General features: G+C 41.6%; 1 protein-coding gene across 1 annotated transcript; it reads left to right on the top strand.

Moving 5' to 3' along the window:
• The first annotated feature begins 7,941 nt into the window (after nt 1-7,941).
• LOC139369389 (C-type lectin domain family 4 member M-like) lies at nt 7,942-10,228 on the top strand. The gene is made up of 6 exons (XM_071108667.1): nt 7,942-8,056; nt 8,187-8,323; nt 8,521-8,848; nt 8,982-9,124; nt 9,648-9,748; nt 10,075-10,228. Exons 1-6 carry the CDS (start codon nt 7,942-7,944, stop codon nt 10,226-10,228), a joined length of 978 nt encoding a protein of 325 aa, XP_070964768.1.
• The last annotated feature ends 17,510 nt before the right edge of the window (nt 10,229-27,738 follow it).

Below are 27,738 nucleotides of genomic sequence, written 5' to 3'. Positions count from 1 at the left end.
GATCATGACTCAACAGAGAGAGACCAGCTACAGACCAGTTACAACACATATGTCAGAGTCAAGGCCCGCGGGCCACATCCGGCCCGCAAGAAGGTTTTTTACGGCCCCTGGGATGATCTTGATTTATTATTAGAACCGGCCCGCAGCAAGCCGGCAGCCCGCAGATCTTTTACACGCACCAATACTACATTTCCCACAATGCAAAGGTGACGCACCGAGCAGTAGGCTGCTTCATTTCAATATTTATTGGCACAGCAGTCGTCAGCATCACAGTAAAATTAACTTTCAGATACCCATCAAAAATGGCAAAACGGAAGGTGGATACTGAGAACCGGGGGTTTCAAACAAGGTGGGAGTCGGAGTATATGTTCACGAAGGTAGCTGGAAAACCTGTGTGTCTTCTGTGTGGAGAAAGTGTGGCGGTACTGAAAGAGTATAATCTGAGACGACATTATGAAACGAAACACGCGGACACACACGCGGACGCAACTGTCAAGGCCAGTTTTATTTTGGCAGAAGAGATCGCTAAATCAGCCCGGCCATTTACGGAGGGGGATTTCATCAAAAACTGCATGATTAAAGTTTGTGACGAAGTTTGCCCAGAAAAAAGGCAACTCTTTTTAAATGTGAGTCTGAGCAGAAACACCATTGCCGAGAGAGTAGACCAGTTGTCCATCAATCTAAAAGAGCAGCTTGTGAAAAAGGGAAAAGATTTTATTGCATATTCCTTGGCTGTGGATGAGAGCACCGACATTTCTGACATTGCCCAGTTGTCAATTTTCATCCGCGGAGTGGACTCCAACCTAAGCGTGACAGAGGAGTTTTTGGCTTTACGTCCTATGCATGGCACAACTACGGGGCATGATTTGTATGAAGAGGTGTCAAGATGTGTAAATGAGATGGAGCTGCCTTGGGAAAAACTCGTGGGTTTGACAACCGACGGAGCACCTGCGATGTGTGGACACAGGAGCGGACTGGTGGCGAAGATACGGGAAAAGATGCAAGAGGAAAACGCGACAGGTGAGCTGACAGCTTATCATTGTATCATACACCAGGAAGCGTTGTGCGGTAAAGCCTTGAAAATGGAGCATGTAATGAGCATCATCACGCGCACAGTTAACTTTATCAGAGCCAAAGGTTTGAATCACCGCCAGTTCAAGGCATTTCTGACGGAGTTAGAAACGGAGCATGGTGATTTGCCTTATCACACAGAGGTGCGATGGCTAAGCCAGGGAAAGGTGCTTCAAAGATGTTTCGAGCTTCGTGAGGAGATTTGTCTGTTCTTGGACAGCAAAGGGAAAGACACAACACAACTCCGAGACGAAATGTTTCTGTGTGAAATGGCTTTTCTGTGTGACATTACGAGTCATCTGAATGCAATAAACTTGCAGCTGCAGGGTCGGGATCGTGTCATCTCTGATATGTACAGTACAGTGAAGGCATTTAAAACCAAACTGACTCTGTGGGAGACGCAGATGCGGAAAGAAAATTTGAGCCACTTTCCCAGCTGCCAGACCATGAAAGAGAAGCTCTCTACCAGTGCGTTCCCGAGCACACAGTTGGCTGATAAAATAGGTATGCTTGCCGCTGACTTTCGACGCCGATTTGCTGACTTTGAAGCACAAAAAAGCAGGTTGGAACTGCTCGGTAACCCATTTGCTGTTGACGTGGAAAGCTCACCACCAAACCTCCAAATGGAGTTGATTGACCTCCAATGCAATGATGCACTGAGGGCAAAATATGCGGCAGTGGGTGCTGCGGAGTTCGCCCGTTTCCTCCCCGGCACAATGCCCCAGCTGCGCATCCAGGCTGCTCAAACGTTGTCTATGTTTGGCAGCACATACCTGTGTGAACAACTGTTTTCTTTGATGAACCTGAACAAAACATCACACAGAAGTCGACTTACTGCTGAACACCTCCACTCAATTCTGAGGATTTCTTCAGCTCAGAGCCTTACCCCGAACATTGATGAACTTGTGGAAAAGATGGGACACCACCAAGTATCACCCTCAACCTCAAACAAGTGAACATTACTGTGCAATCACATATTTAGAGTTTTTACTCAGTTCAAGTTTAAAAGTTAAAATTTAATATTTGTTTTCACTGCATGTTACTTCTCCTTAAACAAAGTGTTGTTTTTGATTAATAGATTTTTGCACTTTATTTTTTTGTATTTCAATCCAATTATATTTTTAAAATATTTCAGTTGAGTGGATGATAGAAAATTGCTATTATTGTTTTTTCTTTGAAGTAAATCTAGCCCACTTTTGCTAAAATAGAAAATATAGTCTACTGATGGTGCCTTGAATACCGGTTTCTTTCATTTAATGTTCATGTTATGGGGATATTTATATAAAGGAAATTTGTCTTTTGTGTCTGTTGAAAATTAAAGATTACTGACAGAGCCATAAGAAAATATTGCTTTATTTATCTGATCATATTGTAATATATTTGTTAGGTTTTCAGTAGGTTCAATTAGGTTCACTAGACTATATGCGTCATTTAAAAATTTTTCAATGAACATTCGAACAGTCCGGCCCTCGTCTTGTAGCTGATTTTTTTATTTGGCCCTCCGTCCATTTGACTTTGACACCCCTGACACCCCCTTGACACCCCTGTAACTGTTACAACAACCTGACTAAAGAGAGAGGCCAGCTGCAGTCCAGTTACAACATCCTGACTAAAGAGAGAAACCAGCTACAGACCAGTTACAACAACCTGACTGTTGAGAGAGTCCAGTTAGAGACCAGATACAACATCCTGACTAAAGAGAGAGACCAGCTTCAGACCAATTACAACAACCTGACTGAATAGAGAGACCAGCTTCAGTCCAGTTACAACAACCTGACTAAAGAGGGAGACCAGCTACAGAAAAGTTACAACAACCTGACTAAAGAGAGAGACCAGCTACAGGCCAGTTATAGCCTTCTGATTAAAGAGAGAGACCAGCTACAGACTGAGAGAGATTTTCTTAGTGGGAGGTTTACCAATCTCGGTGAGTAAACATACAATAGTACATTTTCATTAATCCCGCTGAATTTTTTTACTTAAGTATCCTGTGTGGTAAATTGAAAGAAATTCATGTTTTCATCTTGTAGAACAAACCTGTGTCAAAGGCTGGCAGAATTTTGAATCCAGTTGGTACTTCCTGTCTGATGATACTAAAACCTGGAAGGAGAGCAGAGAGGACTGTCTGGAGAGAGGAGCAGACCTGGTGATCATAAACAGTGATAAGGAATAGGTGAGAGAGAGAGAGAGAGAGAGAGAGAGAGAGAGAGAGAGAGAGAGAGAGAGAGAGAGAGAGAGATATTTATTTATCTTTTTCAACAACAGGAGTTTCTCTTCAACCTCAACAAGGGAGTCTGGATTGGTCTGACTGACTCTGTTACTGAGGGGAACTTGATATGGGTGGATGGCACCCCACTGACCACCCCAAGGTAATATACTACTGCTCTAATAACACTGACCACCCCAAGGTAATACACTACTGCTCTAATAACACTGACCAACCCAAGGTAATATACTACTGCTCTAATAACACTGACCACCCCAAGGTAATATACTACTGTTATAATAACACTGACCAACCCAAGGTAATATACTACTGTTATAATAACACTGACCAACCCAAGGTAGTATACTACTGCTCTAATAACACTGACCACCCCAAGGTAATATACTACTGTTATAATAACACTGACCACCCCAAGGTAATATACTACTGCTCTAATAACACTGACCACCCCAAGGTAATAAACTACTGCTCTAATAACACTGATCACCCCAAGGTAATATACTACTACTATAATAACACTGACCACCCCAAGGTAATATACTACTGTTATAATAACACTGACCAACCCAAGGTAATATATTACTGTTATAATAACACTGACCACCCCAAGGTAATTTATTACTGCTCTAATAACACTGACCACCCCAAGGTAATATACTACTGCTCTAATAACACTGACCAACCCAAGGTAATATATTACTGCTCTAATAACACTGACCACCCCAAGGTAATATACTACTGTTATAATAACACTGACCACAGTGTAAGGAGAAGGACTGTTTCTCTGTGTTGTTCATACTCTAGGTCATCCACACTCAACTGATGGACCAACACAGACCACAGACTAAGAGATGATAACTACTCTGACAACAAGGCTCCAATTTTCAGTTTATTCAGCCTTTATTTATACAGATTATTGTCATTGATGGCAGCAGTCAACAAAGTTGAATTTAAGGTGAAACATGTCTGTATATTATTTAGGATTGTGATGTTCTAACTGTGACGTCTGACTGTTTTTAACCCTGTAGGTACTGGTATTAACCATGATATCTGACTGTTTTTAACCCTGTAGGTACTGGTATTAACCATGATATCTGACTGTTATTAACCCTGTAGGTACTGGTATTAACCATGATATCTGACTGTTGTTAACCCTGTAGGTACTGGTATTAACCATGATATCTGACTGTTTTAACCCTGTAGGTACTGGTATTAACCAGGATATCTGACTGTTGTTAACCCTGTAGGTACTGGTATTAACCATGATATCTGACTGTTTTTAACCATGTAGGTACTGGTATTAACCAGGATATCTGACTTTTGTTAACCCTGTAGGTACTGGTATTAACCATGATATCTGACTGTTATTAACCATGTAGGTACTGGTATTAACCATGATATCTGACTGTTTTAACCCTGTAGGTACTGGTATTAACCATGATATCTGACTGTTTTTAACCCTGTAGGTACTGGTATTAACCATGATATCTGACTGTTTTAACCCTGTAGGTACTGGTATTAACCATGATATCTGACTGTTGTTAACCCTGTAGGTACTGGTATTAACCATGATATCTGACTGTTTTTAACTCTGTAGGTACTGTTATTAACCATGATATCTGACTGTTTTTAACCCTGTAGGTACTGGTATTAACCATGATATCTGACTGTTATTAACCCTGTAGGTACTGGTATTAACCATGATATCTGACTGTTATTAACCCTGTAGGTACTGGTATTAACCATGATATCTGACTGTTTTAACCCTGTAGGTACTGGTATTAACCATGATATCTGACTGTTAATTACCCTGTAGGTACTGGTATTAACCATGATATCTGACTGTGTTTAACCCTGTAGGTACTGGTATTAACCATGATATCTAACTGTTTTAACCCTGTAGGTACTGGTATTAACCATGATATCTGACTGTTGTTAACCCTGTAGGTACTGGTATTAACCATGCTATCTGACTGTTATTAACAATTTAGGTACTGGTATTAACCATGATATCTGACTGTTTTTAACCCTGTAGGTACTGGTATTAACCATGATATCTGACTGCTGTTAACCCTGTAGGTACTGGTATTAACCATGATATCTGACTGTTTTTAACCCTGTAGGTACTGGTATTAACCATGCTATCTGACTGTTTTTAACCCTGTAGGTACTGGTATTAACCATGATATCTGACTGTTGTTAACCCTGTAGGTAATGGTATTAACCATGCTATCTGACTGTTTTTAACCCTGTAGGTACTGGTATTAACCATGATATCTGACTGTTGTTAAACCTGTAGATAATGGTATTAACCATTATATCTGACTGTTTTTAACCCTGTAGGTACTGATATTAACCATGATATCTGACTGTTGTTAACCCTGTAGATAATGGTATTAACCATGATATCTGACTGTTTTTAACCCTGTAGGTACTGGTATTAACCATGCTATCTGACTGTTTTTAACCCTGTAGGTACTGGTATTAACCATGATATCTGACTGTTGTTAACCCTGCAGGTAATGGTATTAACCATGCTATCTGACTGTTTTTAACCCTGTAGGTACTGGTATTAACCATGATATCTGACTGTTGTTAACCCTGTAGGTACTGGTATTAACCAGGATATCTGACTGTTGTTAACCCTGTAAGTCCTGGTATTAACCATGATATCTGACTGTTGTTAACCCTGTAGGTACTGGTATTAACCATGATATCTGACTGTTGTTAACCCTGTAGGTACTGGTATTAACCATGATATCTGACTGTTGATAACCCTTTAGGTGCTGGTATTAACCATGATATCTGACTGTTGTTAACCCTGTAGGTACTGGCATAAACCACAGCCTGATAATGGTGCTGGCAGACTAGACTATGGTGAGGAGTACTGTGTTGAGATACGTAAAGATCAGCGTCCTCTGGAGGCATGGAATGACTTGTCATGTGACAGGAAAATCTACTGGGTTTGTGAGAAAGCTGTTTAACATCACCATGACAACATACTGTAACACATACAGCAGCACACAGTGCACAAAACTTCCTCCTTCATTCTCTCGCTAACTCTGTGTGTCTCTCTCTCTCTGTAGCTCTCTCTGTCTCTCTCTCTCTCACTTTCTCTCACAGACATTCTCTCTCTGTCTCAAACCCACACACACAACCTCCCACACACATGCACACACACTGCGTGCACACATGCATGCAAACGCATCTATTGTTGTGTTTATTTGTAGTATTATATTAATAAAAGGCCTACTTATTTCCTGTTTGTAACTTCCTGTGTTTCACACATCATCAGGTTCAACATGAATTCAGTACATTTGACTTTGTGCATTCACATAACTTCCCATTCAAATATATTCTACAGATATTTACATGCTCCAATTTAGGCCTGGTGATGACATTCTCTACAGTACCAAACCACCATTACATACACTGTATAGGAGGGGACTGTATCACCAATCAATGAGTGTAGTAGAGATATCAAAGGATGTTACTTAATAATATTTGACAGTCAGTCTTTGTTGTCAAGTTACATATAAGCACAATATAAAATGCTCATATTTGACTGTTGTTCTCCTATATGGGTCCCAAAAGATGGAAGTGTAGTGGATATTTTCAGTGGTTCAACTAGCTGTCACTCAAAAACTCCTCAACCAATCAGGTTCATTAAGAGAAAGGGCGGCAGGTAGCCTAGCGGTTAAGTTCGTTGGGCCAGGAACCGAAAGGTTGTTGGTTCGAATTCCTGAGACGACTATTTGAAAAATCTGTGGATGTGCCCTTGAGCAAGGCACTTAACCCTAATTGTTCCTGTAAGTCGCTCTGGATAAGAGCATCTTCTAAATGGCTAAACTGTAAATGTAGAGGAGAGCCCCGGGGGTTACTGTTATCATCTCATCCTCACTGGTTAAAACTACCCACCCTCAATATCCACTTGGAGCAGTTTGTAGTATCAAATCTATTGTCTGGACATTATAATGACCCATGTTTGTAGTCCTGAACCTCCTGAACATGTTGATGTATATTTGGGAGTAAACAGAGGGTCCAAATCAGCAGAAAGGTGAAAGGAAGGAGGAGTTCTGGAAACTCCCTGAATTATCTTGGGGCTGTTACATATGATATTTAATATATGTTAACAGCTAGTCTTTGTTCTCCACTTCCCCTCTATGATCTATATCTTCCTGGTATCATAGTGTCCTGTCCATCATCACAAATAGCAAGTCCCGTTCCCTGGTTAGGAGGACTGTGTTGAGATATACTCTGGACAAGATGACCATGTAGAGACATGGAATGATTTATATTGTGCTGCAGAAAATTGTTTAACAATAATCACTGTAACAATCTCTCAAAAGCACAGACACAGTATGCCAACTTGTTCTTTTTTTGTATTAGCAAAGCCACAACTACCGGTGTCATTCTGTTGATACTTCCCTAGAGTTAACACCTACAGTAGTCACACACACAGAGACACACAGATGATTCAGAGACAGAGATACCACTAGAAGCAGAGACTTAACGTACAGAGGGCCTGCAGTTGACGTACGGCGCCTCCTGGTGGCCATGTTGTAAGACCACCACATTAATTCTAGAAGCAGAGACTTAATGTATAGTAGACCTACATAGAAAGAAAGACCCAGGCATTGTTAAAGATGTCAAAGGTCATCTATGCTGAACCAGATATGAACAAGAAGGTCAAGTTTGACAGAGGTGAGATGGAGGAGAGGATTGTGGATATCTACATCAGTGCAGACACCCTGAGAGACGGTGAGACTAGCACCAAGAGAGAAGAGACAGTAGACACTGCTCCTAATAATGGACCAGGAGACCAGCACTCAAGTAACACACACACACACATCCAAAAAATAACATAAAAGTCTCTTGTATGTGTCCACAGAGCCTGATAGCTCAGGGAAGAGACCCTTCCTAGTTGTTGCAGTGGTTCTGGGGCTGCTGTGTGTTCTACTGGCTGGGATCATAGGCCTGTCTGTCTACTGTGAGTCTGTCTCCAACTTCATTGCTATTCACCTAGTTGTAAGTCGTGCAGGTTATTAGGCCTATTTATCGGGGGGTTTAGCTTGTAACTATGTGTTTATACTTTGTAGATAACAGAGTCATCAAAGATTCTGAGGATGAAAGGAATAAGTTGTTCCAGAGTTTCTCCCTTTATAAAATCAACGCAACTGAAGAGAGAGACCAGCTACAGACCAGATACAACAATCTGACTAGAGAGAGACCAGCTACAGACCAGATACAACAACCTGACTAGAGAGAGAGACCAGCTACAGACCAGATACAACAACCTGACTGAAGAGAGAGACCAGCTACAGACCAGATACAACAACCTGACTAAAGAGAGAGACCAGCTACAGACCAGATACAACAACCTGACTGAAGAGAGAGACCAGCTACAGACCAGATACAACAACCTGACTAAAGAGAGAGACCAGCTACAGACCAGATACAACAACCTGACTGAAGAGAGAGACCAGTTACAGACCAGATACAGCAACCTGACTATAGAGAAAGGCCATATTCAGGCAAAGCTTTTTGTGATTGGTGAGATATAAACTGTGATAAATTATAATAATTATATATCAATGGGTTTTTGAGTATAGAGTAAGAGTATAGAGTATACTGACTAAGTATACTGACTAAGTTTCTCAATGTGTTCAACTTTGCTCTTCAACAGAGCAGCATTGTCAGGAGGGATGGAGATACTTTGACTCGAGTTTGTACTTCCTCTCTACTGAGAAGAAAACCTGGAAGCAGAGCAGACAGGACTGTCTGGAGAGAAGAGCAGACCTGGTGATCATAAACAGTAGAGAGGAACAGGTGAGAGAGAGAACAGACAGGACTGTAAGGGGAGAGGAGCAGACCTGGTGATCATAAACAGTAGAGAGGAACAGGTGAGAGAGATAACAGAGAGGACTGTAAGGGGAGAGGAGCAGACCTGGTGATCATAAACAGTAGAGAGGAACAGGTGAGAGAGAGAACAGACAGGATTGTAAGGGGAGAGGAGCAGACCTGGTGATCATAAACAGTAGAGAGGAACAGGTGAGAGAGAGAACAGAGAGGACTGTAAGGGGAGAGGAGCAGACCTGGTGATCATAAACAGTAGAGAGGAACAGGTGAGAGAGAGAACAGAGAGGACTGTAAGGGGAGAGGAGCAGACCTTGTGATCATAAACAGCAGAGAGAGAGAGAGAGAGAGTGAGAGAGAGAGAGAGAGAGCGAGAGAGAGAGAGAGAGAGAGAGAGAGAGAGGCGTAGGTATACTTTTCATCAGTACACTAATATGTTTGCAGTATTTTATAAATATATTAAGGGTGACATTATCTTTATCTTTCTCGACAACAGACATTTGTCTTCAACCTCCGCATGAGAGCCTGGATTGGTCTGACTGACTCTGTTACTGAGGAGACCTGGAAGTGGGTGGACGGCACATCACTGACCACAGGGTGAGATATTTGACAATTTTACCTTGTGATATGGAGATAAAAAACCACAATTATATTTTGCTTCCAATCATATTCATCAAAATGTATGTTTCTACTTATGAATGTCATTCAATGAGAACTAGAGATGTATCTTAGAAATCAAGTCATATTTTTAGATTAAAATGTTATTATATAAAAAATACATGTCATTGTTAATGTTCCATTCTTGATTACATCTTACAGAGTGTTTCTTTAAAACTGTAAAAACATAGGACTGTGTCTATAATTGAGGAGGATGTTTTCACCAGTGTCTGACTGTCTGGTTTTCTGTGTTCTGTGTTGTTTAGGTACTGGGGGAAAGGACAGCCTAATAATGGTGGTCTGTTCCCTGGGCAGGAGGACTGTGTTGAGATATACTATAGACAAGCTGATCCTGTACAGACATGGTACGATGACAATTGTGGCACAAATCATAACTGGATCTGTGAGAAAGAGGTGTAACAATAACCTCTCTCTCTCTCTCTCTCTCTCTCTCTCTCTCTCTCATAGTTATTATGTTGATCATGTGGATTATGATTATTATGTTGGTTGGATACAGTGTTGAATGGTTAAGTGATGATTCCACCTATTGGTTACAGTGAGAGATGAACATACCAAAGAGATTAAATAGTTGTATTACAGACTTGCCTACGGGTTCTTTTTTAATGCACCCTTACTTGATTCCTCCTCACATCTTCTCTCCTCCCCTCTGTCTCAAAACACATTGGACAATACAATCCTAGGGGATGGACCTTGGATCTTCTCCTCTAATAGGGTTGAGAAGGAGGAGAAGAGAAAGGAGGAGAGGAATCTAGGAAGACGAATTGAGATAGAGCCTTAGTGTCAGAGAGAGACAGAGGAGGAAGAAGAAAATTAAGAGAATGAGGAAGAGAGAAAAAATAAGACAAATAATTGTTGTGTTTAGATTAAGAGGAGAGAATGTAGACATACTGAACTCTGTAAAATTATTCTTCATTATTTTTTATTAGAAACATGTCATGTGATTTGCCATAGGCTTATGCTTATTAAAAAACAAGTGAGTCCAATTATTAACCGATGATTATCACTTTAATAATAAGAATAAAACAAAGACACAGATTTTTTTCTGGTGAGAACTGGCAAAATGTATCACAAACTCATCCGTGTTGAGAATTCCGAGGTGACTTAACCTCAACCATTGTTGTCCTGAGGTGGGTTTTAATCAGTAAAGCTGAGAAGCTTCTCTCGCAGGAAGCACTGCTGACTGGTGTAACAACAGAAATCTTACAGCATCGAAATAGCTCATGGAAGACATCTTTAGAAGGTTCTAGAAACACAACAAAGTCAAGGAAAGTAGACGGTCTGTCCCTTCCACTTTTTTCTCTCCCATCAAGAAGCCGCTTGGTTTGATGAAACTCATGATTGATGTCCTCTAAATCTGACTCAAAGGTCAAAGGCAAACAGGACCCCTTGCATGATCTCGCAATTCTTCTTTGAAAAACACCTCTGCAGCTTAGCTGTGAGACTGTCAAGCACCTGATAAAATATATCTCTTTCGAAGCTCTCACCATCACCTTGGTCGCAATTTTTCTGTCCTCGAGGGCTCATCATCAATGAGTAGTGAAATATTAACTTCTTTGGGACTGGGGGGCAGTATTGAGTAGCTTGGATGAATAGGGTGCCCAGAGTACACTACCTGCTACTCAGGCCCAGTTCCTAATATATGCACATATATCCAAAACATGTCAAACGATGTCCATTTATGTCCAAATACATATATATAGATTTGGATAGAGGGCTCTGCGAGAGTGCCATGAGCTGATCACACACGCTGATCACATGCGCTCACGTGAGAGCGACCTGCGTTTACATCGGATTTCTACAAAGCAATTCTCCGGTTGGAACATTATTGACGATTTATGTTAAAAACATCCTAAAGATTGATTCTATACATCGTTTGACATGTTTCTACGAACTGTAATATGACTTTTCATCTGAACTTTCGCCTGGACTTGCCCGCGCCTCGTGAGTTTGGATTGTGTACTAAACACACAAACAAAAAGGAAGTATTTGGACATAAATGGACTTTATCGAACAAATCAAACATTTATTGTGGAACTGACAAAACAAACAATACCTCACAGTGATAGGGTGCAAAGAACTGAACTGAATAGTGTGTGATAATTACATACAGGTGAGTGAACAGGTGATTAGAATTTAGGTGATTGGGATCTGGAGAGTGAGCTGCATTCAGGGGATCTATGTGTTTGAGGGTGTGAGTTGGAAGCAGGCTAATAACTCATCAACTAGCAAAGAAAATCAAGAAATGTGCACTTGAGCGATTCTGCGCTGTGATCTGAACTGATGTGAAATGCACATTCACTCTGGTGTGATTGAACGACCACTGGTGGGCATCCCCTTCCAATAAAATTCTACTCCGTTGTGCTCTGGGTCTGCCCTAAACAAAATCACAGACTCAATCTTGCAAAGTTATATTTGTTTTGGTTTGTTGCATTGAAAAGGGGCTGATAGGATATAGATTCGATCACAGAAAAAAACATTGATCTTTATAGTGCAAACTAATGGGGTTGAACTCTGTGAAGTTCAATCTCTTCCACCTCTGTGTAGCATGGCGTTTCTTCTGTGCGGCACTCCTGGAGGAAGTGAGCGGCCACTCATATGCGCGGTTTAGAGGGAACGTTGCTGTCTACTGCACAGTCTGTTTTTAAAGGCCTCTCACTTACAGTAGCAATAAGAAACTGAGTTTTAACAAGTAGCTGATCCATCAAGGAAGCATTTTTCTCTTATATAACCAGTATGACTCCTGACTACAGAGACAGACCAGTTACAACACCCTGACTAAAGAGACAGACCAGTTACAACAACCTGACTAAAGAGACAGACCAGTTACAGCACCCTGACTAAAGAGACAGACCAGTTACAACACCCTGACTAAAGAGACAGACCAGTTACAACAACCTGACGACAGAGACAGACCAGTTACAACAATCTGACTACAGAGAGAGACCAGTTACAACAACCTGACTACAGAGACAGACCAGTTACAACAACCTGACTAAAGAGACAGATCAGTTACAACACCCTGACTAAAAAGACAGACCAGTTACAACAACCTGACTACAGAGACAGACCAGTTACAACAACCTGACTAAAGAGACAGAACAGTTACAACAACCTGACTACAGAGACAGACCAGTTACCACACCCTGACTAAAAAGACAGACCAGTTACAACAACCTGACTAAAGAGACAGACCAGTTACAACAACCTGACTTGAGAGGCCATCTCAGGCAAAGCTTTTTGTGATATAGGTGAGATATAAACTGTGGTTAATTAGAAGTAAAATCAACAGCAATAGTGTGTATATATATGGGTTTGAGTATAATGATACTTGCTAACTTTCTCAATATGTTCACCTTTGCTCTTCAACAGAGCAGCATTGTCAAGAGGAATGGAGATACGTTGACTGCAGTTTCTACTTCCTGTCCTCTGAGAAGAAAATCTGGGTTTCCACCATCCTTCCACCATTTCAAAGTAGTCAAGTTTGTCAACTGGTTTGGTTTCACTATGGAATTGAGCTATAATGGAACAAATAAAGATGAGTTCTCTATCTATCTCTATGGGTCAAGGTCACAGTAATAGAAGGAAGAAACAGAACTTGTAGAAAACAGCCAGTAGGGGGAGACACACACTTATAAAAGTAGGTATTATACCCAACATGAGGGACTTTTCTGACCAGCATCCAACTACAACCAGATGATAGACCAAACCCAAAACTGACCATTACCTTAACCCTAACCCAACCTTATATCCATGGATGAAAAGTGGCCTGTGTTTTCAGGACAGATGCAGTACATAAGACCTACATAGAATGTGAATAATGTCATTAAGGGCACGTCTCAAATGGCACCATATTCCCTGTATAGTGCACTACTTTTGACCAGGGTCCATCAATATATGGAGTATTGAAAACTTTTACAAAGTATTGACTTAGGACGTAAATACTTATGTAAATTCTATATTATATTTAATTTTCAATAAATTTGCAAACATTTCTAAAAATATGTAATTAATTAATTGTAAGTCTGCTAAATGACTAAAATGGAAATGTAATAGTAATTAATGGTAAATAATGTATTGTGTAACTTTGGAGTCATTTTTATTGTAAATAAGAATAGAATACCATGATTAAAGACAATCATGAATGAATTGTGAATAAATGAGTGAGGAAGTTACAGAGGTATAAATATCATACCCCCCCAAAAATGCTAACCCCCCTATTATTGGTAATGGTGAGAGGTTAGCATGTATTGGGGGGTATGATATAAAATGCTAACATCCCCTATTATTGGTAATGGTGAGAGGTTAGCATGTCTTGGGGGTATGATATAAAATGCTAACCTCCACTATTATTGGTAATGGTGAGAGGTTAGCATGTCTTGGGGGTATGATATAACATGCTAACCTCCCCTATTATTGGTAATGGTGAGAGGTTAGCATGTCTTGGGGGTATGATATAAAATGCTAACATCCCTATTATTGGTAATGGTGAGAGGTTAGCATGTCTTGGGGGTATGATATAAAATGCTAACCTCTCCTATTTTTGGTAATGGTGAGAGGTTAGCATGTCTTGGGGGTATGATATAAAATGCTAACCTCTCCTATTTCTGGTAATGGTGAGAGGTTAGCATGTCTTGGGGGTATGATCCTCTGTAACTTTCTCACTCAACATTATTTACCATTCATTAAATTAAAGGTGACATTCTGTACAGTCACCACATATGAAACATTTGATCTCCAATCCAAAACACTGGCGTATAGAGCCAAATTAAAAGTTGTAGCTTCACTGTCCAAATAAATACGTAAGGGAGTGTACGTGAGATAAGAAAAGACAGTATGTCACGTCACACAGCCTTTAATAGTGACAGGTCACAATGGTACAGTAAGGGTGTGGCGTCATTGTAAACATCGTTGATATTAAGCATCTCAATCACATCATTGAGGCAGGTCTGAGGGTGTTGGGGCTGGGTCTTGTTCTGCCCATGTTGAGACTGGGCCTGGTTCTTCCCATGTTGAGGCTGGGCTGGGTGTGTTGATGTTGGGCCCAGTGCTGCCCCTGTTGTGGCTGGGCTCGGGGTTGTTGATGTTGGGCCAAGTGCTACCCCTTTCGAGGCAGGTGTGTGAGTGTTGAGGCTGGGCTGGGGGTTTTGAGGCTGGGCCTGGTACCACCCCTGTTGAGACAGGTCTGAGTGTTTGGAGGCTGGTCCAGGTGCTGCCCCTGTTTAGGCTGGGGCTGATGCTGGTGGCCCTGTTAGGCCCTGTGTGCTGGGGCCTCCTGCTCTATTGCCCTGTAGGGTGAAAGGAACCGTACACATAAATAGCAACACAAGAATATAGATGGCGAGAGTAAACAGTACCTGAACATATAGAAGAGCATGTAGGCACTCCGGGCTCTGGTCCTCAGCACAGTGGCTACATTGGACATTGACATCTGGCTGTCGTTACAGCAGAACCAGTTTCCACTGGCATGCAATATGTCACTAATGTAGTGCCCTGTGGAACAAGGAAGACAGACTAGAGATCAAGGGTCAGGCTATTGTGGGTAATAGAGTGTTTCGTAACAGTTCGTTAAACAGTTCATTTGGGAGGTATTTTATCTGTTACATGTGTCAAGTTTTGAAATCAGAGATCAACAAATACACATGGCATTAAATTAGGCATGCCTCTCCATTCTTTTGAATTAAATTGAGCAAACTCTAAACATATTGCAGTGCTTGTTGGGATGACACTTCACTCTGAAGCCTGCAGCCTTGCTCGCTTGGCCGAAATGGCTGTTGGAGGGTCTAATTATCCCCTACCCCAGGGTTCCACAAATGGCGGCCCGCGGGACAAATTTGGTCCAAGGGTGATTTTATTTGGCCCCTATGTTTTCTGACAAAATAAAACGTAATTGTTAAAAGACTGTAAAAACACCAGCAAATCAGCTACAAGTGATTTTCATTTTGGAAATCTGTTTCAAAGTATTCCCACGCACAATAAAGAGATATATGTGGTTGTACACAAATGTAAGCAAGGTTTGAAATGAGTCAAATATTATATCTGTTTGGCCTTCCTACAGTATATTTGCAGTCTACAAATTTTAGTAATTTTGTTCCACACCCCTTCCCATCTGGCTAAGAAAAAAAATGGACCCGAATCTAGTTGATGATCCCTGGCCTTCACCCTCGATAATTTTCACTCCCTCAGCTTTGGGATGCTTGTGTATACGGCAGAGGCACACGTGAACATGCAAATTGAGATCCAAGGAGAAGGGAGTGATTTGGAATTCAGCTGATGTCATATGTATTGTGCATCTGCATGTGTGTGTTTGATGGTATTTACTTACCGGAGTTTGCGGAGCCTCCCAAATGAGAGACTACGCCAGTCAGCTGGTAGTAACCATTCACTGACTGTACTGGCTTCTGCTTCTGTAAGAAAACACATGTGATCATAGAATTCTCATTTCCTCTACAGTCCACCACACTGTCTACAGTCTACTATAGTACTAGTCTACTACAGGTCTACTACATCGTGTACTCCTCATAACTATCTCAGTGTTCTGTCATAACTTATTTTTCACTGGTTTCACTCTCTCTATCTCTCTCTCTCTTCTCACCACTGAGGCTGTCAGCAACACTTTCCCTGGTTCCTGCTCATTTGAATCTGAGGGGTCAAATATACATATCAAGAGCTGTGAAAACGTGGTCACTTGTCTGAATTGCTCTGGTCTAAAACAGCTCCCATACATCACTAAAGATGTCTGAGAAACATTTGAAATTGCAGCTTCCAGATTCTCTGTCAGCAGGACCGTTTTGGGAGTGGGTGGTTTGTGTGGTGTTGGAGCAAGAATAGTGTTATGGTGCCATGACCTACCTGAACAGCAGAGGGCGCTGTCTTTGGCCTCTCCAGGTGGGCTGGAGACTTGGCTGGCGAGGGTCTGGGGGATGGACCCCTGGATGCTGGGGGCCTGGTTGGTGAGGGCCTGTGGGCTGGCACTGTGCAGGTGTGGCACCATGTCCCCACAGAGGGTGGAGAGCCTCAGCTCCGAAGGAAACAAAAGAGGAGCCTCCAGCTTCTCCAACCCCCCAGGTCCTCCAAACCTCTTCAGATGCAGAACCAGCACACTGCCCAGAAAGAGAGAGGAAGAGAGATGAACAGACAGACAATGAAACCAGTCAACAAAATAACAGATGAGTGAAATTTGTTTGGCGGTGCTCACCTCTAAGTCCTACAACCTGCTCAGGAAGGTAACTACTCCTAAAGGCTCAGGACATTAAACACTGCTAGTACTATGAGAGGTTATAAAGGGACAACTCACAGAGGCAGTGTGTGGAACTGCTCCACCTTTGAGGCGTGGAGGCCTTTACAGCCCTCACATGTGAATTCAACCTGTTCACTCTGGTTAGAAACAAAAGCATTACATAATGAATGATACCACTACAATAATAAGATAGCGTATTCTGAGGCAGTGGGCAGCTTGCCCTGGGTGTTAGTCTCTACATGCAGGGCTGAGCCCTAAGTGCTGACTTTGAAAGTGAGTGCTAGGCTGTTCAGCAAGGTGCGCTCAGGGCTGATGTCCAATGAGAGGTGGTTGTAGTCCTCTCTGGTAGACGACTCGCGCCCACAGCTTCAGAAGCAGGACAAAGAGAAGAAGAATGCATCAAGTCTGTTTCTGTTTCAGGTCTCTACAATGTTTCTGTTATGCCATGTGTTTTGTAATATTAATATATACTGTATATATATATATATATATATATATATAGAAAGATCATGTTCTCAGTAGATACATTACAACCAATGGGAGCTCTTACCTGGTACATTTGCGCACCGACACAAGCTGGAACTCCAGCTGGGAAACAGGGCAGGTATAGTTCATCCCGAGTGTCTTCAGAATCATGCCCTCCTCCTTCAGCTGGCACAGCATATTGACGAGTAACTCGTGTGCGTCCTATGATGAGGAAGAGAAAGAAACACACCAAGATAAAAGCAAATTAATAAGAGAAAATGAACCATTGCAAGAAGAGCACTCGTACACAAGAGAGTAGTGCCTCAGTTACCTGTTGCGTGTCCCCCAGATACTTCAAATCGTATCCCGACAAGGAGTACTTGACCTTCCACATGAGGTCTGCTTTTGAGGCCTGGTTTGCCACACTGTCAGGTAGACCTGAACGGTGCACATCAGACAGACACCTGTAGGGGAGACAGAGAGTAAGTTAGCAGCTGACTGGATGGTGTCAACCTACTGGCTTACGCCTGAAGAGGCAGATGAGTATATACAAATATGTGTTATCTAGTGGCACCCCATCATTAGAAATGTTTCATTCGATTCGATGCAATTTCACCTTTGAGGATGGACAATGAAGCCAAACAACAAAAATGTATTGTTTATTCTCCTAAGATATTTGGTTTGGATACTGCTCTCAATTCAAGAGTATTTAAAATTTCCCACGGTAAGGTGGAATGTTCAGTCAATGAGCATTATGGGTCATGTAGTCATTCTACACTTTCCAAATTGGCCTAGAAAATGCCTACATCATAATCAGTGTGTCATTGTTGTTCCTCTTGGTTATGAAGATTCCAAAAACAAAAAGAAACTGGAAAATAAACCATAAATACAATACACAGCAAAATATGAAGTGGTTAAGGTTAGGAAAAGGGTTAGGATTAGTGAATGTGCTATCTTAACCTGCTACGACAATCCCTTTCTGTAGAAGTGGCGTGAAAAGAGTGACCCTTCTTTAATTTATGACCACAATTAATGGGTGTGTGGGGTGAGTGTCTGCTTTTGAGCCTTCCCTTACCTGAGCAGGTTGGAGAAGGGGGAGGAGCTCCAGAGTTGTTCCTGGTGCAGGATTTCCTTTGAGAAGGAAGGCAGGACCAGGAGGCACTGCAGGGTGGCGTTAAGGAAGCAAGTGTTGCCAATGTTAGGCAACCTGTGAAGAAGAAGCAGTCATCAGTACACACATAGAGATTAATCATAACCTTTATATCTCTATAAAGTGATGATAATGGCAGGGGATAAGGGATACATTATATTTAACACAAAGAAGTGGATGTCCTTTAGACCAAGATTGACATAATTCATGGGTTTATAAATATCTAATAAAACGGACATGCTAGATAGTAAGCCTTATCCCCATAGTATATCAGACACTGATCTCTAAACCATAAAGAACTTATATTCAATGCATTTGCAGTGTGTTGTGGTTTACCCAAGAAGTTCCATGTTGACCAGTTCCCCCCGTTCTCCTCTGGCCCCCTGGGTCTCTTCTGACCCTCTGGTGGCTGAGCTGGCCCTGGGAAGAGTCATGCTTCTGGTGGCTGAGCTGGCCCTGGGAAGAGTCATGCTTCTGGTGGCTGGTCTCTGGGGCATTGGACTAGAGTGTTCCTGAAGAGACAGAGGTCTGGAGGAAGGAGAGAAACAGGTCTAACGCCTCCAACACAGAGATATTATCACTCTACACAGTCTCTCTATTAAATACTGTACTGTACTATAAACACAGCTGAGTACTGCTGTCCATATAAATGCAGTGTACCAAGTAGACCAGGCCAATAGGTTAGTACTCTCTTTATCCACTAGATGTAGACAGAAGAGGCTAAAAATACAGTTTTAGGAAAATAACTTTCTGGGACTGTGTTTATCAAGTGTCTAAGAGTAGGAGTCTGATCTAGGACCAGTTTTGCATTTTAGATCATAGATCAATGAATCCGATTATTATGGACAGAGAGGACCTGATCCTAGATTAGCACTCATACTGTTGATTAACACTGGCCCTGGTCTGGTAGCACTAAACCCAACTCTCCAAAGAGACTCTAGGATGGCACTGTACTTTATGTTTGGATTACCTGACTGTTGTGCCCTCCTGACTGGTGTCTCCATGACGGTCCAGAGGGTTGGTAGGAGAGGGAGAACTAGGCTGGGACACCACTGGAGAGGATTTCCCTGGGGAAGGGTTTTTGGCAGGTGACCGGGGTACAGAGGGTTGTTTAGCAGGAGAGCAAGGCTGAGAGGAACATTTAACAGGAGAGGGAGGTGGATGGAGGGAGGAGAGTTGGTCAGAGGGTGAGGGGTCAGAGGTAGCGGAGCCATTCCGTTCAGAACGGTCAGATGGAATTGGAGAGGGGGATGAAGTGCCCCTCTCCTTCTTCTTTCTTGTCTTCTGCTCCACATCAACTGAATTTGCTTTCTGACGTTTTTTCTGTTGACAAGAAAATGTGATAGTGCTAAATACTTTCCCCCCAGATCCCCAGCCAATGGAAGAGGGGGGTCATAAGAGTAGGAAGAGGTTGGCCTAAATGGAGAATCATAGGTATCTATCCTAAACCTCAAATAACACAGTATAGACAGGTTACATTGAGTGACATTTGCAATAGCAGAACTTCATGTACATTTCATGTACACTTTTTACGTATTCGTCAATCAGAATGTAATTTTACTTTTATTCTTCCCACTAGGTTTAAGAGAAAAATACTACTCCAGAATTATAGTAGTTGTTCATTGATTAAATGACCTGATTTCATACCTTTTTGCACCAGCAGAAACAAGCCATGTCGATAACCAATGAAGACTGATACATTTCCACATTAACCCATTGTTCAAATTGGCTTTAAGACCATTGTGATGTCATCGGTCATGTATGACACCACCACCTGGCAACCCAATCTATAACATTTTAAAATATATTGAACAATGAACAAATATGTTTTATTGAAGAGCAAAGTTATGCAGTATATATACAATATTGTAGATAATATGCTCCATTGTATTCTTGTTTCTTTTTACATTCATTTTTTGTATGTTGTTTCATTAAACTCACGACCACAATAAAGGCATTTTAAGTGCCTTCATCTTCATCTTCATAGTTTTTTGATAGCTTCCATGTTGTTTTTGGTTTGGTTATCGGTTTATTTAAATGCTAAATGCTTTTTCTCTTATTCACCAGCAGATGGAAAAAGTGTTGGTTTAAAAGAATGTGAACAGGTGGTAGAGATTTAGCCTAAACCTCAAACAACAATCCAGATTGGATAGGGACAGTTTTCAGTATTCAATCTTGCCCTGAGGGCAGCTCTGTCTCAAGCACATAATGAATGTGATTGGTTCAATTAAAGCTCAATGGTCAGTGGGCAGAGGTTACAGTGCCCAGTGCGTGTTAAATAAACTTGCTAGGTGATAAATTGGTGTTGAATGGAAGGCATAACACAAGGTTGCTGGCATGAATTTTGTTTTCTAACCTCACTCCAACCCGTAAACAATTCTTCTTACCTAAATTTAACCCAACCCTAGCTAGAGTTCCAGGTCTGTTTAGTGCTGTCTTGCCAACTCCTACTAGCTAGAGTCCCAGGTCTGTTTAGTGCTGTCTTGTCAACTCCTACTAGCTAGAGTCCCAGGTCTGTTTAGTGCTGTCTTGTCAACTCCTACTAGCTAGAGTCCCAGGTCTGTTTAGTGCTGTCTTGACAACTCCTACTAGCTAGAGTCCCAGGTCTGTTTAGTGCTGTCTTGTCAACTCCTACTAGCTAGAGTCCCAGGTCTGTTTAGTGCTGTCTTGCCAACTCCTACTAGCTAGAGTCCCAGGTATGTTTAGTGCTGTCTTGCCAACTCCTACAGTGGTTCTTCCTTAAAAAGTTGCATCATATTGCAGCACAACTTGCGGGCTGCCGCAGAATTCTATGGCACATTATTTATTATTTAAGTGTCAGACATTGTTGCCATTAACGCTCGTTAGAGCTAGTTTGACCACCAGAGAGCATCTTTGAGAAACATTTGACCGTTTTTAATATGAAACTAATCGTTGGATAACAGATCTGCTCTCGGAACTCATTTACACACGTTACTGTGTGTGTTTCGACTCTCTCTCGCACAAACACACACATACACGCTCACCCTCTATAACCACTCTTTATATTTACAGTGGTGATGGACAGCTGAAGGCATTTCGTTGTGAATTCTGAAAACATGCCAACCTAACTCAGAAATACATTTCACTGGTTGCCATGGTGAATAACCCAATAATAATTGGTTGGACACATGAAAGGAAACAAAGAGTTTACCGGAAACTCAAAATGAAAATACTTGCAGATCAATTCAGATCAACAAATTACAATAGTAGATCTAATTACATTTAGAGGATTCTAAATTCATATCTAATGGGCTTTTATAATGCAGGGATAATAATACATTCATATATTTGTAGGGGTTGGGCAAATCTGGTTTTATAGTACTTAAGCATTGAATGCATTGAAGTTTGCCCATTTAGGCCTTTAGGCTACACTTTACAATATGACTCATCTCTGACTGCCTGCAACATCTACAGTGGTACAATATAAATATATTTTTGAATGACTTTTTAAAAATGTATATGTTTATTAAGTTGTCTTGCTTTTCTCAGAGCAGCACAAAACGGTGCTGAAATAGTTGACCATACGCAGGTAGGCTTTTGCTTCAAATCCTATTGTAACAATTGGATGACATTGGGAGTTTCAGTAAGCAACAATTTGTTGCCTTCATTAGCCTACTTTATTCTTAAAATAACTCCAGCACATAAAAGAGAAAGGAGCCTTAATTAATTAAACAATAAAGTGATTTAATTCACAAATGCATTTGACTGTACTTAATATTGGCCATCAACCAGAAACACATCATGGTAGAAACATGTTATTGATTATTATTTTATTGTTTACTATTTCAAAATGCACACGTTTAATAAGCTACTATGCAGTCTGACAAGTAAACATGGCCCACAGTACATAGTAAACATAGCCCACAGTACATAGTAAACATAGCCCACAGTACATAGTAAACATAGCCCACAGTACATAGTAAACATAGCCCACAGTACATAGTAAACATGGCCAACACTACATAGTAAACATAGCCCACAGTACATAGTAAACATAGCCCACAGTACATAGTAAACATAGCCCACAGTACATAGTAAACATAGCCCACAGTACATAGTAAACATAGCCCACAGTACATAGTAAACATGGCCAACAGTACGTAGTAAACATAGCCCACAGTACATAGTAAACATAGCCCACAGTACATAGTAAACATGGCAAAGATGCTTCATTCCTTACATAAGGGAGAGCAGGCCATGTCAAGACTTTCTCAGTGACCTCAAGAACTCATTAACTCTGTCTTGAATGTTTTTTCGGGTTGCATCAGTCTTGGTCACAGTATTAATGATGAACACCTGGAGGTTCACTGGTCAGCCACATTTGCCTCGGGATCCATCCCAGTTGGGGCGGCATGTAGTCTAGTGGTTAGAGCGTTGGGCCAGTAACTGGAAGGTTGTTGAATCAAATCCCTGAGCTGACAAGGTAAAAATCTGTTGTTCTGCCCCTGAACAAGGCAGTTAACCCACTGTTCCTAGGACATCATTGTAAATAAGAATTTGTTCTTAAATGACTTGCCTAGTTAAATAAAAAATACAAGTATCTGTCTCTGCAAATAATGAGTGATACTGATTCACGTGCACCTTCATCAGATGAGCAGAATGGTACTGCTCTGCGTGCCCATCGATTGTGGTGTCCTATAATAGAAATGGTAGATCAATTAAGAATGAAAAGTGACTCCAACACACACATTCTGCATAATGAAACGTGTTTTAAGAATGTAGCAAAACCAACCGCTTTCATGGGAACCATGTGTTTTATGGGTGTGGCCCGTTGTCCAGCCCTTTGTCCACCGATCTCCATGGATGGTTGTCTGCATGGTTGTTTGCTCTGCAAAAACACATTCATGTTTTTAGTACACAAGTATCGATTGTATTACACAGTATGCCTACACATGGACAGACTATATAAAAAAATAAAATAAGTAAATGTATTGAAACCATTTTTTTTTAAGTTTTGGTGATCCTCCCAGCTCTGGCTCATTTTCTCAAGTCCTCTGGTGGGTACAGTCCTAACCCTGGAACATATAGCACCATAGAATGGGTGGAGTTTGGGGCAGGTAGAAGTGTACTGGAAAGGTGTGACTTTCAGGTTACTATAGGCCATAAGTATACAGCAGATCGCCGAAGGTCCTCACTTTGATTATGCTGTAAGAACATACTGTAACATCATGACCAGGATCTCTATTCATTTAAGTGAGCAGATTGGGGCTTTCAGGGGGAACAGACAATCTACTGGAGACATTTCAAAAATACTGGTAGACTTTAGGATTTTTGTCATGTCATCCAGGTCAGGATAACCAATTATATATACAAAGTACTAACCCTGACTCTCGTTTTTTAAGTGTTCATAGGTCTCGGTCTATATATTCCTGGTGGGTTTTTTTCACAAACAATGCTTATTTTATTTAAACGCTCTTCACACACCATGCTTACTTGAGACCAAAACTAGGGATCAATTGTAAAGTCGTGCAAGTTGGGTGAATTTTCAGCCTACATTAGCCGGGCTATGAAGAGTCTATTCTCCTGCTAATATTTCATCATGTGTGGATGGCTTCTTTTCTATTCCAATGTATTGAATGAATGTATTAACTGCTGTAATTTATCATTCTCATTCTCAAAGGTGAGTTCACAATCTCATTTTCATGTTCATGTTTAAAAGATATTGATATTTTGGAGATGATTTTGTTTTCAAATAACTGAAAATGTGCGGTTTTAATTTGATTAAAGGGGAAAAGGCCATTCATGAACATGGGCTTAGACAATAGGCCCTTTTAATTTTGTCTGGCTTCCCATTCCAAATCAAATTGAATATTTTTTCTCATATAATTTACAGGTCGCTAGGTGTAGGCAAAACCATAAAGTAGGTAAACTGTGATATGACTAAAGAGTTAATCAGGGTGATTCTTCCACAAATAGACAGGTATTTTCATCAAGTACAGGAGATGGAGTTCCTCACAGGTGTGCCTGGCATGGATTGTGACTCAATCTCATTCCTCTTCAATGCATCATTTTTATTATATTGAACTTGGCAAGTCAGTTAAGAACAAATTCTTATTTTCAATGACAGCCTATAGGAACAGTGGGTTAACTGCCTTGTTCAGGGGCAGATCAACAGAATTTTACCTTGTCAGCTCAGCGATTTGATCTTGCAACCTTTCGGTTAATACGCTTTAACCTCTAGGATACCTGCCACCCCATGACTCTCCGCATGACTCTCCGACCAATGCCGCCTGACTCTCCGCTAATGACGTGACACTCCGCCAATAATTACATTTAGAGGACTGGAAGATTCTAAATTAATATCTAAGCAACATTTTTTGTTTGGGCAAATCTGATCTGTGAGAATTCGGTGTATTTTTGGGCTGTGCGTGTAGGAAAGAGAAATAGCAATTCCTACACTATTGTTCTAAATTCAATCACCTTCTTCAATAGGGGCACAAGGAGAACCAGATGCAGACACAGGAGGCAGATGGTTCGAGCCCAAGACATTTATTAACAATCCAAAGGGGGAAGGCAAGATAATAGTCATGGACAAGCAAAAGGTCAAAACCAGTTCAGAGATCCAGAGGTACAGAATGGCAGGCAGGCTCGAGGTCAGGGCAGACAGAATGGTCAGGCAGGTGGGAATGGAGTCCAGAAAACAGGCAAAGGTCAACACTGGGAGGACTAGTAGAAGAGAATAGAAAAGTAGGAGCAGGGGAAATAAACACGCTGGTTGACTTGAACATACAAGACGTACTGGCACAGAGAGACAGGAAACACAGGGATAAATACACTGGCACAGAGAAACAGGAAACACAGGGATAAATACACTGGCACAGAGAGACAGGAAACACAGGGATTAATACACTGGCACAGAGAGACAGGAAACACAGGGATAAATACACTGGCACAGAGAGACAGGAAACACAGGGATAAATACACTGGCACAGAGAGACAGGAAACACAGGGATAAATACACTGGCACAGAGAGACAGGAAACACAGGGATTAATACACTGGCACAGAGAGACAGGAAACACAGGGATAAATACACTGGCACAGAGAGACAGGAAACACAGGGATAAATACACTGGCACAGAGAGACAGGAAACACAGGGATAAATACACTGGCACAGAGAGACAGGAAACACAGGGATAAATACACTGGCACAGAGAGACAGGAAACACAGGGATAAATACACCGGCACAGAGAGACAGGAAACACAGGGATAAATACACTGGCACAGAGAGACAGGAAACACAGGGATTAATACACTGGCACAGAGAGACAGGAAACACAGGGATAAATACACTGGCACAGAGAGACAGGAAACACAGGGATAAATACACTGGCACAGAGAGACAGGAAACACAGGGATAAATACACTGGCACAGAGAGACAGGAAACACAGGGATTAATACACTGGCACAGAGAGACAGGAAACACAGGGATAAATACACTGGCACAGAGAGACAGGAAACACAGGGATAAATACACTGGCACAGAGAGACAGGAAACACAGGGATAAATACACTGGCACAGAGAAACAGGAAACACAGGGATAAATACACTGGCACAGAGAGACAGGAAACACAGGGATTAATACACTGGCACAGAGAAACAGGAAACACAGGGATTAATACACATGGGAAAATATGCGACACCTGGAGGGAGTGGAGACAATCACAAGAACAGGTGAAAAAGATCAGGGTGTGACATCTTCATCCTCATCATTCAGGTCATTGAAATACAATTTTGAATGCACAATTATGAGTTTATATTTGGTTTATACCGCCCATTCAATGACAGCATTAATTCAGGTAGAGACACATTAGGGGTTGGGACCCAAAAGAATGATCAGTGCAGTATATTAGAGTTGAGGTTAGAAGTAGAAGTTACTGTATTTGAGCACACTCACACACACACACACACACACACACACACACACACACACACACACACACACACACACACACACACACACACACACACACACACACACACACACACACACACACACACACACACACACACACACACACACACACGGAGACACGCACACACACACAAACATATTTAAAGTTCCCCTCTGATTAAGATGCAGACATAGATTTCCAACATTTCCATCCCCTTCACCATGGAAACGGCCAACAGAACCGGAGGAACCTTTACTGTCGGGAGCCACCAACAATCTCAGATTCACTTCCTCTTTCCCAGCAAGCATCTCTCTCCATGATGGCCGGCCAATGGTACGGTGAGCCTCATGGCGCCCGCCAGCACCCCGTCAGGAACGGATATCACCCTGACCATCGAGGCCGAGGCTGATGGAGCCATAGACTTGAACAACACATTCCTGCTTCTCTCCGTTGTAAGCAAGGTAAGGGTCTTGTTTCAAAACTCTAAAATGGCCTCCTTTTCTCATATCCTCTCAACATGATATGAAAGGAATTGGTTGTGTAAGCTACCAGTTCTTATCAGCTACATCAGTTGTCTGACTAAGCTCTCTCTCTCTCTCTCTCTCTCTCTCTATCTTTCCCCTCTCTGTGTCCCCCCCTTCTCCATCCCTCCCTCCCTCCCTACAGGAGACAGGTTTTACCACTCCCCAGAACGGGTTACCAGGCGTCTCCTCCAAGTTACCAGGGTTCTGGTCTAGAAGCACGATTACGATTGCTAATACAGTTTTGTTTCGGTACTGCAGTATAAGGGACGCTTGGCCCAGAAAGACCATTTCCATACACGGCCACGTAGAGACGTCAGATTTGAAAATGTGTAATAAGTCACTTTAGTCATCACCTACGTGAAAAGAATATCCATTGAATTATTCAAATAATTGTCACTGAGGCCGATAACATGTATTTTTTATATTCATCCAATGTCTGCCATGTTTTAGGATGACATAATGACGACATCGCTGTTCACGCTGCTCCCTGTGTGAACTGAGTGCTAGTGTGGATGTGATGTTGGGCTGAGTAAACCGGATGCATCCTGGATATACACCTGATAACCTTGATAACAACGGGCAGACACACTGGACGCAGACTCCAGTTCTTATTA

This window comes from Oncorhynchus clarkii, chromosome 17 (assembly GCF_045791955.1).
Source record: "Oncorhynchus clarkii lewisi isolate Uvic-CL-2024 chromosome 17, UVic_Ocla_1.0, whole genome shotgun sequence".
In the NCBI taxonomy this organism is placed as follows: Eukaryota; Metazoa; Chordata; class Actinopteri; order Salmoniformes; family Salmonidae; genus Oncorhynchus; species Oncorhynchus clarkii.
The sequence above is the reverse complement of the archived record's forward strand: the minus strand, read 5'-3'. Positions and strand labels throughout refer to the sequence as shown.